This window comes from Mirounga angustirostris, unplaced genomic scaffold (genome assembly GCF_029215605.1).
Source record: "Mirounga angustirostris isolate CCGP_5_RB_7025 unplaced genomic scaffold, mMirAng1.0.hap1 SCAF_3, whole genome shotgun sequence".
Lineage (NCBI taxonomy): Eukaryota > Metazoa > Chordata > Mammalia > Carnivora > Phocidae > Mirounga > Mirounga angustirostris.
Genome location: NW_026991711.1, coordinates 194,570,835 through 194,584,487, shown reverse-complemented (window position 1 = coordinate 194,584,487; position 13,653 = coordinate 194,570,835). Strand labels below are relative to the sequence as shown.

At 55.4% G+C, this 13,653-nt stretch overlaps 1 protein-coding gene across 1 annotated transcript in view; it reads left to right on the top strand.

Moving 5' to 3' along the window:
* The window catches only part of PASK (PAS domain containing serine/threonine kinase), a 33,421-nt gene extending 20,660 nt beyond the window's left edge, over positions 1 to 12,761 (top strand). The window contains exons 11-18 of the mRNA XM_064587393.1: positions 323 to 504; positions 874 to 1,041; positions 4,535 to 4,660; positions 4,776 to 4,910; positions 7,833 to 8,032; positions 10,158 to 10,291; positions 11,376 to 11,522; positions 12,161 to 12,761. Of these exons, the coding sequence (XP_064443463.1) occupies positions 323 to 504; positions 874 to 1,041; positions 4,535 to 4,660; positions 4,776 to 4,910; positions 7,833 to 8,032; positions 10,158 to 10,291; positions 11,376 to 11,522; positions 12,161 to 12,225 (1,157 nt within the window). The 3' untranslated portion in view covers positions 12,226 to 12,761. The remainder of the gene's footprint in view (positions 1 to 322; positions 505 to 873; positions 1,042 to 4,534; positions 4,661 to 4,775; positions 4,911 to 7,832; positions 8,033 to 10,157; positions 10,292 to 11,375; positions 11,523 to 12,160) is intronic.
* The last annotated feature ends 892 nt before the right edge of the window (positions 12,762 to 13,653 follow it).

The window sequence follows — 13,653 nt, the reverse complement described above, 5'->3', positions numbered from 1 at the left end:
GAAAGACTAGAAAATGCCAACAAAAAGAACACAAAATCACCTGTAAATGCCCCCAAAAGATAACCCCGTCTGTTTTGGCATATACCTTGGAGGCTGTGTAAAAATGCACATGCACTCGCGTGAAACTGTGCCTCGTACGTACGTCCACGTGGGTGGCTGTGGTCGAGGCTGGAGGCAGACTCGGTGCGGGGTTGAATGCGGGTTTCCAGGCTTTTCCCCCGTCCGAGTGTGGGTGCCCCCGCCCCGCCCTGCGCAGGCGCTCTGGGGGAATGTGCCTCCTTCGTCGTGATGCCATCCTGCTGACCCCGCTTCCCCCACCCAGGTGTGCAGTTTGAGGTGAAGCGGGTGGAGCTGCAAGGCTCCGCGACCCTGTTCTGCTGCTGGCTCGTGAAGGACCTGCTGCACAGTGGCCGGGACTCGGCCACGCGCACCCGTCTGCTCCTGGCCAGCCTGCCCAGCTCCAGCCACTCCGTGTGCGAGCTTTCCGGACCCAGCATGGGGGAGGTGGGGCCTGCGCTCAGCTTCTGCCTTGTACCTGCCTCGCGGTGTGGGGAGGGGTCCTGCCTGGCATTTCTCTCTCTCTTTCTCTCTGCTTCCTCTGGGATGGGAGGAGCAGCCATCTGGGGCTTTTTCCACCCTGCCTGCTGGTATTGCGGGTAAGTCTGAAGCCATACATGGGGTTTGAAACCTAAGTTTGCCCCACATGCAGGGTGGGGTCTCGGCGTGTGTGCCAGAGTGGGTGGACGAGGAGAGCACTTCTCAGGCCAGCCCCCCTGGGGCACGGGGACAGGGGCCGATGACACGAGTCTGCTTGCTGTTCCCTTTCTTTCTTTGGTCACGTGTGGCCCCTCAGGCCTCCCGTTTCATCCACAGATGCTCAGAAGCAAGCCCTGGTGCGAGGAGCCCCCCAGGGCTGTGGAGCTGGAGGTGCCGGCAGCCTGGGAGGGCGCGTACTCCCACAAGTACAGCACGCTGAGCCCCCTGGGCAGTGGGGCCTTTGGCTTCGTCTGGACTGCGGTGGACAAGGAGGCCAACAAGGAGGTGCTGTGTCTCTCGGGCCGCGTTCAGTAGTGGGGGCCCCGCTCCGATGCAGCCCTGGCCTCAGTGCCTTTGGGTCTAAACTCTGTGAGGGCCATGATGGAGGAGTCCTCTGTGTAGTGCCAAGCACGCGGGCCGGCCCGGGTCGGGGGCTGGCCCTGGAGGGCCCTCCTGGCAGCACACACGTTCACACCCAGTCGTCCTGCTCGCCACTTCGGACGCACGCTGGGCTTCACACCATGTCCTTTCACCCAGAGGCTGATGTCGGGGGTTGATTTTCAGGTTGAGACCTCGCTGCCCTCCTCCCAAGTCCTGTTGGGATTGCATTTGTAATTGAGCGTTTTGTGATTTGAGGGAATCAACGTGGTGACGGTCCTGCTTGTCCCAGCAAATACCGCAAATACCCTGACACTGCCCATGTGTTCCCGTGCCGCCTGCTGAGTTCTGGGGGGCCGTGCACATGTGCGGTCCTCCGACCGCTGTGGGGTCTGATCACTTACTGCTGGCCTTTACCAGCTGCGTGTGGCTTTAACACATCACATACCTGTGCTGGTCTTCCAGGCTCTAACATGTTTTCAGTGGGTCCTTCGATGTTCTAGGTGCATGGCCATTCTCCTGCGGGGACGCCAGCTCTGTCTCTCCTTCTCTATGGTCTGTAGCCCGCCGGCCTCTGGGACCCGCAGGGCTGTGTTCAGGAGCAGGCGTGCAGCCGGCTCTCCTGCCTGGTCACATCTGAAGATTTTATTTATTTATTTGAGAGAGAGAGAGTGCGCGCACCTGCCCGAGCAGGGGGAGTGGCAGAGGGAGAAGCAGGCTCCCTGCTGAGCAGGGAGCCCAATGCAGGACTCAATCCCAGGACCTCGGGATCATGATCTGAGCTGAAGGCAGATGCTCAACTGACTGAGCCACCCAGGTGCCCCTCCCCGTTCTGTTCTTGATGGAGACCTTCTTCTGGGGATATTTCCTCTTATTTTCAGCTCACTGAAATTTATCTTGAAAAATGAGTGTTGAGTTCTTTCAGATGTCTTTTCAGCATCTGTTGAGATGATCATACTCTGGTTTCCTAACAGCAATCAACTCATATCTGTAGAACCAATCCTCGGTTATGTTTTAATATTCTTGTAATGCACTGCTGAATTCGGTTTGCTAATATTTTTACTTGGGATTTTTTTCATTTATATTCATGCATCAGTTTTCTTTCTTTCTTTTTTTTTTTTTATGTCAAAGTTACAAGAGGCCTGCAGAGGTGGCAGCGTTTTTGCCCATCAGTGCTTTTGACCATATGTCCGCAGCTGATCCTGTTCCCTTGGCTGCCCTAATTCTTGTGCCCACCCTCTCTAGTTGTTGCTACACTTGTCAAAGATTTGTCTGCTTTATTTGTCAAATATTTGTTTTGACTTCTTGTACTTTCTGCGAGTTAATTTGGCTATATTTGCCGCGTGTTGGGCCATTACCGAGTAACGGGGCGCTTCCCGGGCGCGTCTCCTGAGCCCACCTTGGCCGCCTTCCGGAGGCCATGGCTTCTAACTCTGGTGCTGTCATGTGTTCATAGGGGGTTTAATTCTCAAGGTTCTGTTGCTGTCTCTAATCTCCGTGAGGCGGGTCTCATTCTTGGTTGAGTCAGGAACCCGATAGACTACGGGGTTTCTGTAGATCGCCAGACCTAAAGGAAGAAGAAGGAAGCCTGGGAACTCTTCTCTTGGTTTGGAAAGACACACAGGAGTCTTTTTGTGTCTCAGAGCACAGAGATGCCAGCTTCAGTCTTACCAGGCCCACAAATGATCCCGGAAAGCAGCCTGTCAGAATACGGCCCCGCGAGGGAGAGGCCACCGTTGGGGGACTGAGCGCGGTTCTGGAGTCTCAGTCTGCAGGGCACTTGGTGGCACCGCCATCTTCACGTGACCCACGACCTGGGTGTCTTTCCAAGCGTTTAGATCTTTATGTTTCTCTCAGCGTGTTCTGTGGTTTTTGGTGAGTTTCTGAAATCTGCATTATTTCCACATCCGGTTTCTTCCCTTTCTTGTGTCTAATTTTCAATTGCTGGAATATTGGTTACTGATGGACGTGTGGGCGTCACAGGTCCTCACACGTATTCTGACTGGTTTGTTTCTCCCCCATGTTAGTGGCAATCCACGCGGTTCTCTCCGAGCGTGTGAGCCCCAGCTCTGTGCCCTCCAGCATGCTTTTGAAAAGCAATCTGATGTTTTTTCTTTCTGAATTTCTTTTAGTCTTTGGACTTCAGAAATTTCCCCAGGATATATTTCTGTGTGTGTGTTCTTTATTCTTGCTTGACGCTTGGTAAGACTTTGATCTGAATGTTTAAAGCTTTCTTTACCTTCTGTTCTGCTCATCCTTCTCCTTTCTCGCTCTGTACTTTCCCCCGAAGCCGCCTGTAGGTGTGTGTTGGAGCTCGTGGCAGGCTTCTCGCCTCCTTGAACCCGGCAGAGGGACCGGCGGTGCGCACTTCCGCCTCCAGCCGCAGCCTCTGCATCTCCCCACCTCGGGGGTCAGCCTTGCTGCCCTCCTCCTCTTGCCTTCTGTCACGTGTCTCCTCTGGCCTGTGGACTCATGGGGCCCTCTCTTTGCACGATCTTCAGGAGTTGACCACTGGTCAGCATTGATGGCTGGGGCTAAGCCATCACCCTTTTCTCGTGGTCACTGTGAGCCTGACTGGGCGCTGCAGGCGCTCCTCCCTGCCCCTCCTGCCTCGGTGCTGGCCGACTGCCTGCACCCCCGTGCTGCCCACCTGTGCGCGCTCCCCTCCCGCTGCCCTGCTGCCCCTCGGGCGGGCCCCTCTTCCCTGCTCACCTGATCCACAGTGGACGCCGTGTGTTGGCCGCCCTCCCCCCGCCCGCGGACAATGAGCTCATCAGCGGGGCTTGTGGGTCATCTTGTGGGGTCTCCAGCTGAAGCGTGGGGAGGGCGTGGCCTGCAGTCCCTGCTCACCGTGTGCCCCTCGGCCACGTGCCCGGCCCTCCCTGACAGCACGTGCTCTGCTGAGTGGCTCACGATTGCTCGTGTCCCCGACGCACGGCGTCTCCGCCCTATGACACCCCCCGTCGTCCTGGGCAGTGATGTGTTTCTCTGTGTTTGCCTGTGTCCGTTGGTCTTGCCGGGCTCCCCTTAGCTCCCAGCTGATGTGGGTGACGGCCTTGATCTGCGTTTTCCGGTTCTCGGGCTGCCTCTTTCATTTCCTCTGTCAGGGCACCAGTCCTCGGTTGTGACATGGGGGTGCTCCAAGGGCTCGGGCCCGGGTCGCAGCCCCTCCACCATGCCTTTGGTCCCCTCGGCCTTGCAGGCAGCTGCTGCGGCTCCTCTCTGCCCCTCGTGCTGTGTGGGGGGCGGGGGCGCTCCTGGGCTGCTTCTCTCCCATCCCTGGGAGTCAGGGGAGGCACACGTGGGGGTTGCGTCTGCACTCAGCGAGCAGCGGGCGCCACGTTCGAACGGATGCTGGAGGCACGCTGGCGGTTACTTCTCCCCTCTGTCTTCTTCTTAGGTGGTGGTGAAGTTTATTAAGAAGGAGAAGGTTTTGGAAGATTGTTGGATCGAGGATCCCAAACTTGGAAGAGTTACTTTAGAGATTGCAATTCTGTCCAGGGTGGACCACGCCAATATCATCAAGGTGGAGTGCCGTCTCTCATTTAGTGGTGCCCCGACGTCACTCACGTGAGAAGTTGTTAAATATGTTGTGCTGAGGGCATCTCAGCAGGCCCAGACCTGACTTTGTCTTTTTCCAGGTGTTGGACGTATTTGAAAACCAAGGGTTCTTTCAGCTTGTGATGGAGAAGCACGGCTCCGGCCTGGACCTCTTTGCATTCATTGACCGCCATCCCAGCCTTGACGAGCCCCTGGCAAGTTACATCTTCCGACAAGTGAGCAGGACAGAGCCATGCTGGGGAGATCCTGGGCTTGGGCAAGGGGTCCCGAGGCTGCAGGGATGCATGGTTCACACATGCTTCTCTCCGTGAGCGAGGGTCTAGCCTTCAGAGTTTGGATTTTATGGAGTAAGGTATATATTAAGATATACGTGGGAGGCCAGATGCTATCCTGGACTGATGAGGGAAGTACGTTTAATGATTCAAGTTTTTTTATGTTCATACAGTATCCACACCAGTTGCAAAACTTAGCCAACAAAGCTCTCAGGTTAGGCTTTGAGGGCTGTGCATCTGATCTGAGCCGTCTTTCTGCAGGGAACCATTGCTCATCTGTGGGCAGGGATCATTATAGGGCTGACGAGGGAAGGCTGTTAAGTCAGAGAGAGCCTCTGAGGCGCTCACTATGTGTGGCGTGGTCCTGCGCACAGGAAGGGCTCAGTAGATGGTAGCTGTCCAGTTAATTGAGTAAAGTAAAGGTTGAGATTCTAGCAATCTCGTTTTACACTATGTATTTTGGTCTCTTTACTGTCTGTTTATGTGTTGATCTTGTCCATTTATTATTTTGCTGGAATGGCAGAGTGATGAGCAAAATAGGCGTCCTGGGAGACTCTAGAGAGGTTGGGTAGGGGGTGGAGGGGACCAAGTCGTTGCTGTTTTGAGTTTTTAGGAGAAGGTGATGGTTTCATCCTAGACTATTCCTAGCTCCCTGGAAACAATGGAGAAATACCTGGGAAGAGGATAGAACTGTTCTCAGATTTGCTCACTGATTGTTTCCTGATGAGGACTCCATGTCTAATGCCAGTTTTCATAAGTTGACATTTCTTACTCAGAGCTATAAATTCCCAGAAGCTACTGGATTTCTGATATTAGGTTTCTCAGGCACCTCCCTGTAAGTTTTGGGCATCATGGTTCTGCTCAAAGACTGTCCCCTCCCTCTTTCTGTGTTGCAAGATTATAGACCCATCTACTGTAATGCATGGCAAAAATTTGTTTCTGAAATCTTCATGGCAAGCAGACTGTATATAACAAGAGCCACTTGTTAAAAGCTGCTGTTTCTCAGTTGTTAATTCTGGGGCCATTGATTTGGTAATTATAGTGTCCCATACTTCATAATTTTGCAAGAAGTATCTGTAGCCCTTCTGTAAATTTGTATACGTAAGTGCTATCATATGTAAATAGGGACTCGCAATTTTATAGAAAAACATCATCCTACGCCAGTGTCTGTAATACAGGACCATTTACCAGCAAACTGCTGCCTGCTCAGCTCCGAGTGCCTCAGGCCGCTAACAGACCAGCCCTCCTGTGCAGCCAGGGCGCCGCCTGCGGGAGGAGTGGCTTCCCTGCCCGGGCTCAGGTTCTCTTCAGACCTTTGTGGTGAATCCCTTGCTGCGAATTAATAAGCCTCCATGAAACCTTCCCCATTCCAATGAACACACGGCTTCTGTTCCCAGCTGGGAACATGTGTGCGTGTGTGCATGTGTATGTACACACGGATGTATCTCTGCGCATGCACGCTGTGTGTAAATGTGTATAGATCGGAATGCAGATATGCGTACGTTTGCATATATGCGCATATAAATACGTAGTTACAAGTTGTAGGTTAATTGGGCACAGTTAACCCGCCATTAACTATAGTCTCTGATTTGAGGGTATTCATCTGTAAATATAAAATTGTCTCTAATCAAAATGACTATGTCCATGAAGACGCTAAGTTGGTTGGTATAATTGGTGTCCAAATTGTGAGTGCAGTCAGAAACTTTACTCACCTTATTTAAACTTAACTGAAAGCTTCCTTTGGTTCACGTCTGTCATCGGATGTGTGGTGTAGGCTCCTCCCGACAGCAGGTCACAATAGCCACTGTTTCCTTCCAGAGTGGAGACTGGTGCACTTGATTTGCTGGAACAAAGCCCATCCCCAGGGGAATTACTTTACTGCACATGGATGAGAATCCTGCACACGTGGGGGCCGGCGTGGCCGACGCCCGGGGCTGCCCTCTGAGAAGCCGCTAGAGCCCCGAGGTGGGGGTTTGGAGATTTGGCTCTGCTCTCAGTCCTGCCCCTAACCGCGGCGTGAACTCCGGGCAAGGCACTTTTCCTTCCATGTGAACCGAAGACACTCAGTCTTCTCTAGGGCCGCCTGCCATTTCACGCCCAAACCACGTGTCTCTGTAGCTTCTGCTTGTGGTCGGTCTGCCCTTCCTTCTGAGATTGTCACGTTGTGTGTTGTGGGTGAGTGACCCTTGTCTGTAGCGCACGAAGAGAACCTGAGAATCATGTATTTGTGCTGGGGGACAAGGGGGGCGTTAGAGGGCACGGAGCATCAGTTATAGCAGACGAAGTCCTGTTTCACAGCTAACGATAGTGTGTTGTATACTTAACAATGTGTTGAGTGTCTGTATTGCTGATAATGAGAATTAGGACTTTTTTTTAAAGATTTTATTTGTTTATTTGAGAGAATAAGAGAGAGAGAGACAGAGAGCATGAGCAGGGGGAGTGGCAGAGGGAGAGGGAGAAGCAGGCTCCCCGCTGACAGGGAGCCCAACGCGGGGCTCGACCCCGGGACCCTGGGACCCTGGGACCCTGGGACCGTGACCTGAGCCGAAGGCAGACGCCTCACCGACTGAGCCACCCAGGCGCCCGAGAATAATGACATTTTAAAGAGGGATCCCGTACTGGCTGGTGCTGCTGCCGGTGGGTGAAGCAGGCCAGCCACGCCGAGCACCCGCCCGGACCTGCACCTCCCCCACTGAGCTGGATTGGGTCTGCACGTCCAGGGTTCTTTCCTACCACTAGTTCATTAGCAATTAGACAAGAGGTGTTTTTCTTTGTTGTTGTGTCTTGTTTTCGACTTAGTCCCTAGTTTAGGTGCGTGTTTTACTGGAATTGCTTCTTCAAAAGCCCCTGTGCCCCTGATTGCAGCTGGTAGTGGCGGTGGGATACTTGCGCTCGAAGAGCATCATTCACCGGGACATCAAGGACGAGAACATCGTGATCGCGGAGGACTTCACCATCAAGCTGATCGACTTCGGCTCCGCCGCCTACTTGGAGAAGGGCAGGCTGTTTCATACGTTCTGTGGGACGATCGAGTACTGCGCACCCGAAGTCCTCATGGGAAACCCGTATGTATGGGGCTGCAGTGGGGCCTGGCCGCACGTCTGTGGTCGCGACCCGGGGCCACTCGGAGTTGAGGCGGGAGAACGGTTTCCATTTGCGCCTCTTCGTGGCAAGGCTGCTGAGGAATGACAGTGACGTCGGTCTTGGTCCTAAGCGGGCAGGCAGGCAGATGTCGGTGGGTTAAGGGAAGGGGGGCCGTGGCCACCGTGCTTTGTTGTGTTACGTTCTCAACTTCTCTGTGTGTTTGGAGTTTTACGTAATTAGAGGTTGAGAATAAGATGAGACTCTTCAAGTGGATGGAGAGGGTTTCTCTTCAGTTGGGTTTAGTCATTGTGATGACAGACATAATGGCCTATTGAGGAACGTGACGTCCAGCATCGAAGGCGCTAATGCTGAGGACCTGCGTTGGTCCGGGGCCTGGCTGGTCCTCCGGCTCCTGTCGGGGGGACGGTCTGTCCCTGCCCTGGAGCCTGTGGGCTGCCGGGGGGCCTGGGCAGTGCTCAGGAAACCCTTCTCCTGTCACTTCTGTGCACACCCAGAGCCACCAGACAGGATGAAATATTGAAGGGGGTTAGTCCAGGAAGGACCTTGGAGTTTCTTTGAAGATGTAATTTGATCACCCTGGTGCCCCCCGGTGCTGTGTTGGCTGCTGTCTCGTCCCATGGTGGCCACTGGAGTTGGAGGGGGCTGCGTGACCTGTCCACGGGACCCTGACACGTGCTCTGTGGCTTGTCTGCCCCCCGCCCCACCTCCTGCGGCCAGGCTGGGAAGCTCCCACGGGGGAGTGCAGGGCAGTGGTGCACCTCGGTGCTTCTCAGGGACCTCCGGCCCTCCCCAGGGCATCCACCTTCTCCTGGAGCCCTGCAGCGCTCCTGCTCCCTCCTCTTTGGCCTGCAGGTGCCCTCCTCTGAGCTCCTTGGTCCGCCCCACCCCCCCCATGTCACTGCACCTGTGGTTTTCCGGCTCTGATTCTAGACCCCTCCTCAGGAACTCTGCTTCCTCCCTCATCGTTTCTCCCCTCTTCTGCTCCAGGGGACAGCAGACCGTGGCCCCTGACCAAACCTGGCCCACCACTGGGTTTTATGAAGTTTCTCGGAACGCAGCCGTGTTTGTCAGCCTCTGTGGCCTCTGGCTGCTTTGGTGTCGTCGTGGCGACGGGGTCATGTGGCCCACAGGCCCAAAATGTTTCTCTTTGGCGCTTTACAGAAACGGCGCCGTCACTGTTGTACTTCAGTGGATTTTTCGCTTTGCTCTCCAGTGTTCTTGAAACTGCTCTTTCTGAAACAACACGAAAATACCGAGTGTTGAATGGGGTTTTCTCGCCCCGGCTTGTGCAGTCTCTCATCCCGCACTTTCCTGACGTCTGTCCTCCTGACCCTCCCGGCGTCCAGCGCCCCATCCTGGTCTTCGGCCTCCTGCTGTCCTGGACCCTCTCCACACTCACCAGTGTCTCCCAGCCACGTTGTCTGACTCCGTGGTCCCCGCTGTCTGGGCCGGTAGCTGAGTGGGCAGCTCGGCCGCAGCTCCACACCTTCTGCGTACAGTGTGGGTGCTGTTTCTCAGACCGGCTGTGGGGTTTAGGGCTGGAGCACATAAAATGCCTGACAGAGCGCTGGCATCTCAGGGTGCCGGTAAACGGAAGCTGGGTGAGGTCCATCCTTACAACGACAAAGCATGGCAGTGGGGCACCGTCGTCCCCTGGCCGCCAGCCTGTTGCCCGGTTGGCCCAGCCTGGACCCCTCTGCCTCCCCCTTCACACTCTGTCTAGGTCGCTGCTGTCGCCTTGGCCCTCCTTCTGCTCCTGTGTGGACTGGAGCCTCCACTCTGTCCGCTGTGCCTTCTCCCCACCTCCTCCAGGAAGCCCCCCACCAGGAGATGCTCTGCCCTCTTGTGCCGCACACCCTCTTATCTCGTGGTGGGCATCTCTCAGCTGCCTGGACATGAAGTTTTGCTTTTCTTTTCCCTCCCCAGCGTGTGGCTGGAGCATGGCTGGCTGGGGCAGAGGTGCTGGAATGGAAGGCATAGTCGAGGAGGGCCGCAGGACGTGCTGGGGGCCACTGTCGGGGGCTGCGTGTGGAGTGGGCTGAGCCCCGGCATGCCCCGAATGCTGCCGCCACCTCCCCCTTGCAGGTACAGGGGGCCAGAGCTGGAGATGTGGTCACTGGGGGTCACGCTGTACACGCTGATCTTTGAGGAGAACCCCTTCTGCGAGCTGGAGGAGACCATGGAGGCCGTGATCCACCCCCCGTACCTGGTGTCAGAAGGTGAGGGCGCCCGGTCCCCCACCTCGAGCTTTCTTCCCATTCGTCAAACACGGATCTGAACAGAAGTGTAACTTGAATGTGACTAAACCCTCGTGTAAATTTTTTTTTAAAGATTTTATTTATTTATTTGAGAGAGAGAGAGAAAGCCCGTGAGCACAAGTAGGGGGAAGAGCAGAGGGAGAGGGAGAAGCAGGCTTCCCACGGAGCGGGGAGCCTGACGTGAGGCTCGATCCCAGGACCCTGGGATCATGACCTGAGCCGAAAGCAGATGCTTAACTGACTGAGCCACCCAGGCGCCCCCGGTCTCTCTTCTTACCACAGCACTAATCCCATCATGGAGCCCTACCTTGATGACCTCAGGTGACCCTGATCACCTCCCAGGGGCCACTGGGGGTTAGGGCTTCACCATAGGGGCGGGGGAAGGCATGGAGATAGTTTGGTCCGTAGCAGCCTAGAAGAGGATTTTTAGAGCTTTGCTAAGGTTCTGGGTTCCCATGAGCCATGCTTCTTGCAGCATGCTGTTCCTCCCACAAACCGTTCCACGTGCTCTCTCACTGCATTCTCAAGACGCTCCTCTGGGATGGTGAGGCTCAGAGCATCGTGGTTGAGGAGACACCCATATTGTTACAGGAAATGGGACCCAAATCTAGACCCAAGGCTGGGGCTCTTCTCAGAGCCCGTGCTTCCTTCTCGGGGGGATGATGCAGGGCTCGCCTGCGGCCGCCTCCCCCCACTTTCATCACACGAGCCCTGTGTCATTCGAGGCTCTGCATGGCCAGAGCCCCGAGAACAGGCTGAGCTGCAGAAGCTCTGCATGTAGGTTAGGTGAGTGAGGTGGGGTCCTGAACCCCACGCTTTCATTTCAGAGGGGACGAGCATGTCCCGCAGCTTGTCTCCGGGAGTAGCTGGGCCCGTGTGCCCAAACCCCCAGCTTCTTGTCAGTGGAGGTTTCCTGGGCCAGTCAGAAGTGCTCATGGTGGGCAGACCCAGGACCCGCAGTTTGAGACCTGTTCCACTTGGGCCCAGCCCCGACCCATCATCGGTCTTCTGGCCACATGCCTAGGGTGGGTCTTTATGTCTCCAGATCTCATGAACCTCATGTCTGGGCTGCTGCAGCCTGTCCCCGAGCAGCGCACCACCCTGGAGAAGCTGGTGACAGACCCCTGGGTGACACAGCCCGTGAATCTTGCTAACTACACCTGGGATGAGGTGTGTCGCATGAACAAGCGAGGTGAGAGGCGTGACCTGTGTGCCAAGAAGGCAAGGAGGTTCCCCAGGCTGCCTTCCTGGGTCTGGGGAAGAGGGGGCTCCCTCCTCCATGCTGTCCGACACCAACGTCAGGGCCTGTAGCTGGCTTATCACCTGTGCAACCAATGGGGCCTGATTCTGTTCCAGAGGCCCCTGAACACCACTGGGGCCTTGGAAGGTGGCTGAGCACCCAGGGGAGCCCCTGACAAGGAGGCACCCACAGGAGGGGCTAGGGGCAGGGGGCAGAGGGTTTGAGAGCAGCCGGCGGTGGCCAGAGCCAGCTGAAGGGGAGGGTGAGGCTGCAGATGGCGAGTGGGGTGCTCTGAGGGGACCCGGGGGCCCTGGCTCTTCCGATGAGGCTCCTGGCTGCAGAGCTGGGCGGCAGCAGCCCAGGGCGTCTGGTCACTGCCGCTCAGAGCGGGCGGACCGAGCTGGTGTTGGCGGCCCCGGGCATAGACTCGCCGCAGCACCTCAGCAGCGGCCGGGGACTCTGCGGCAGTGCCAGGCGGGTGGGTGCTCAAGGGTCCCGCTGATGTCTTTTGTTGTAGGAATTCTACCAGAGAGAAGCAAGTGTCTTAGATCTTGTGTTAACACCTGATACCATGTCTTCTTCTTTCTCAGAAAGCGGAGCTCTGTCCGGTGTGAGCCTGGAGGCTGAGAGCAGGTGCGCCAGGGAAGTGGCGTGAGCTCTGGAGCCCTGCGGGGCCTTGTGCCCCAGGGGAGGCCCCTGATGAGCCGACTCCAGCTCCCTGCTGCTCTCTCGGGAGCAGGTTGTTTTCAGGCCCCATCCAGTCAGAGAAACTAAATTCTCAATCATTAGGCCCAATTCACCTTCTAAAAATTCCTATGCAAGTTTGAGAAATGCTAGAACAAAAGCCAGTGGTGCTACAAGATTCTAGGGTTATAAATAGACTTGGAATTCGTTTTTCACATGACCTTAAATAAGCATGCTAGCGTTTGGTTGAATTTTGTGCTATGAAAGGGCTTTAATCTTTCTGATGTTGTATATATGCATGTATTTGTTTCCTCTGACTTGACATGTGCTCACCTGATGTGTGGAGTTGGTAGAACTGGTTAGCCAGAGACCAGACTATTTCATTAACTTATTTTTTGAACATTTCCGAATTAAAGCAATTTTGTAGTGAGCCATGATCCGGACTTGGACTGACTGAATTCTTCCAAGATGCCAGCGTGGGGAGTGTTTCATTGCTTTACTTTTGTTTGTGTACCCCGACATGCCCCTGCTGGAGAGGGGCTCAGCCTCCATCCGTGGGGGGGTCCCTCCCCTGGGGGGGCCCAGACCTGCAGCTTGTTCAGTTTAAGGGGGCCGGGGAGGGGCCAGCTGTTGTCAGGCACGTCCCTTCTCCCCTGCACGCCGCTCTAGCCCACCGTCCGTCTGGGCCCTGCTGTCACCCAGACACCCTCCCAGCACTCCCCAGACATCCAGCCCCAGCCCCACGTCTGCAGTGGGTGTCCAGCCTGCCTACTTCCCATCTGGTTCAGGTTCCCCGGGGGTCTCTCGCACACTTAGATGGCTCCACCCCTCCAGGCTCCAACCCACCCCCTCTGAAACAGAATCAAGGAGCTCAGTGAGCATGCGCAAAGCAGCCTTTATCTGTGTTGGAGGGGTGGCCGTGGTTAGGAGTAAGAGGGAAACCTTTTATTCTTTTCCTTGCTAAGATGGCAAGAAGAAAAAAAAACCCGAGACACCCCCCACCTTTCCACCACATCATCACTTTCTGCAGGTTGTAGGCTCCTCCTGCTGAGTCCTCAGGAAGATGCTCAGGGGTCGCCCAGCTTTGGTAAAGTTCTGTGCTCGTTTTCCACTGTTCATTTAGGGAGCACTCAGCTGCCTTTTAATATCTCACGACGCCAGGATAGCAGTTGAGTTAATTCTTAACCCTGAGGGTAGGGGGTATTGCCATCCCCTTCCTTTAGAAAGTGCTGCCTGAGTCCCTGCCCTCAGCAGAGGCTGACTGACATGGGGAGGGGGAGGGATGGCAGAGGCACGGTTTTTAGGAGTACACTTTTTAAAGTGTGTAGTAAGAAGTGACCTTTACGCTTCAGAATTCCAATGAATTTCTTGATATTTTAAGAATTCTTTTCCAGAGTGA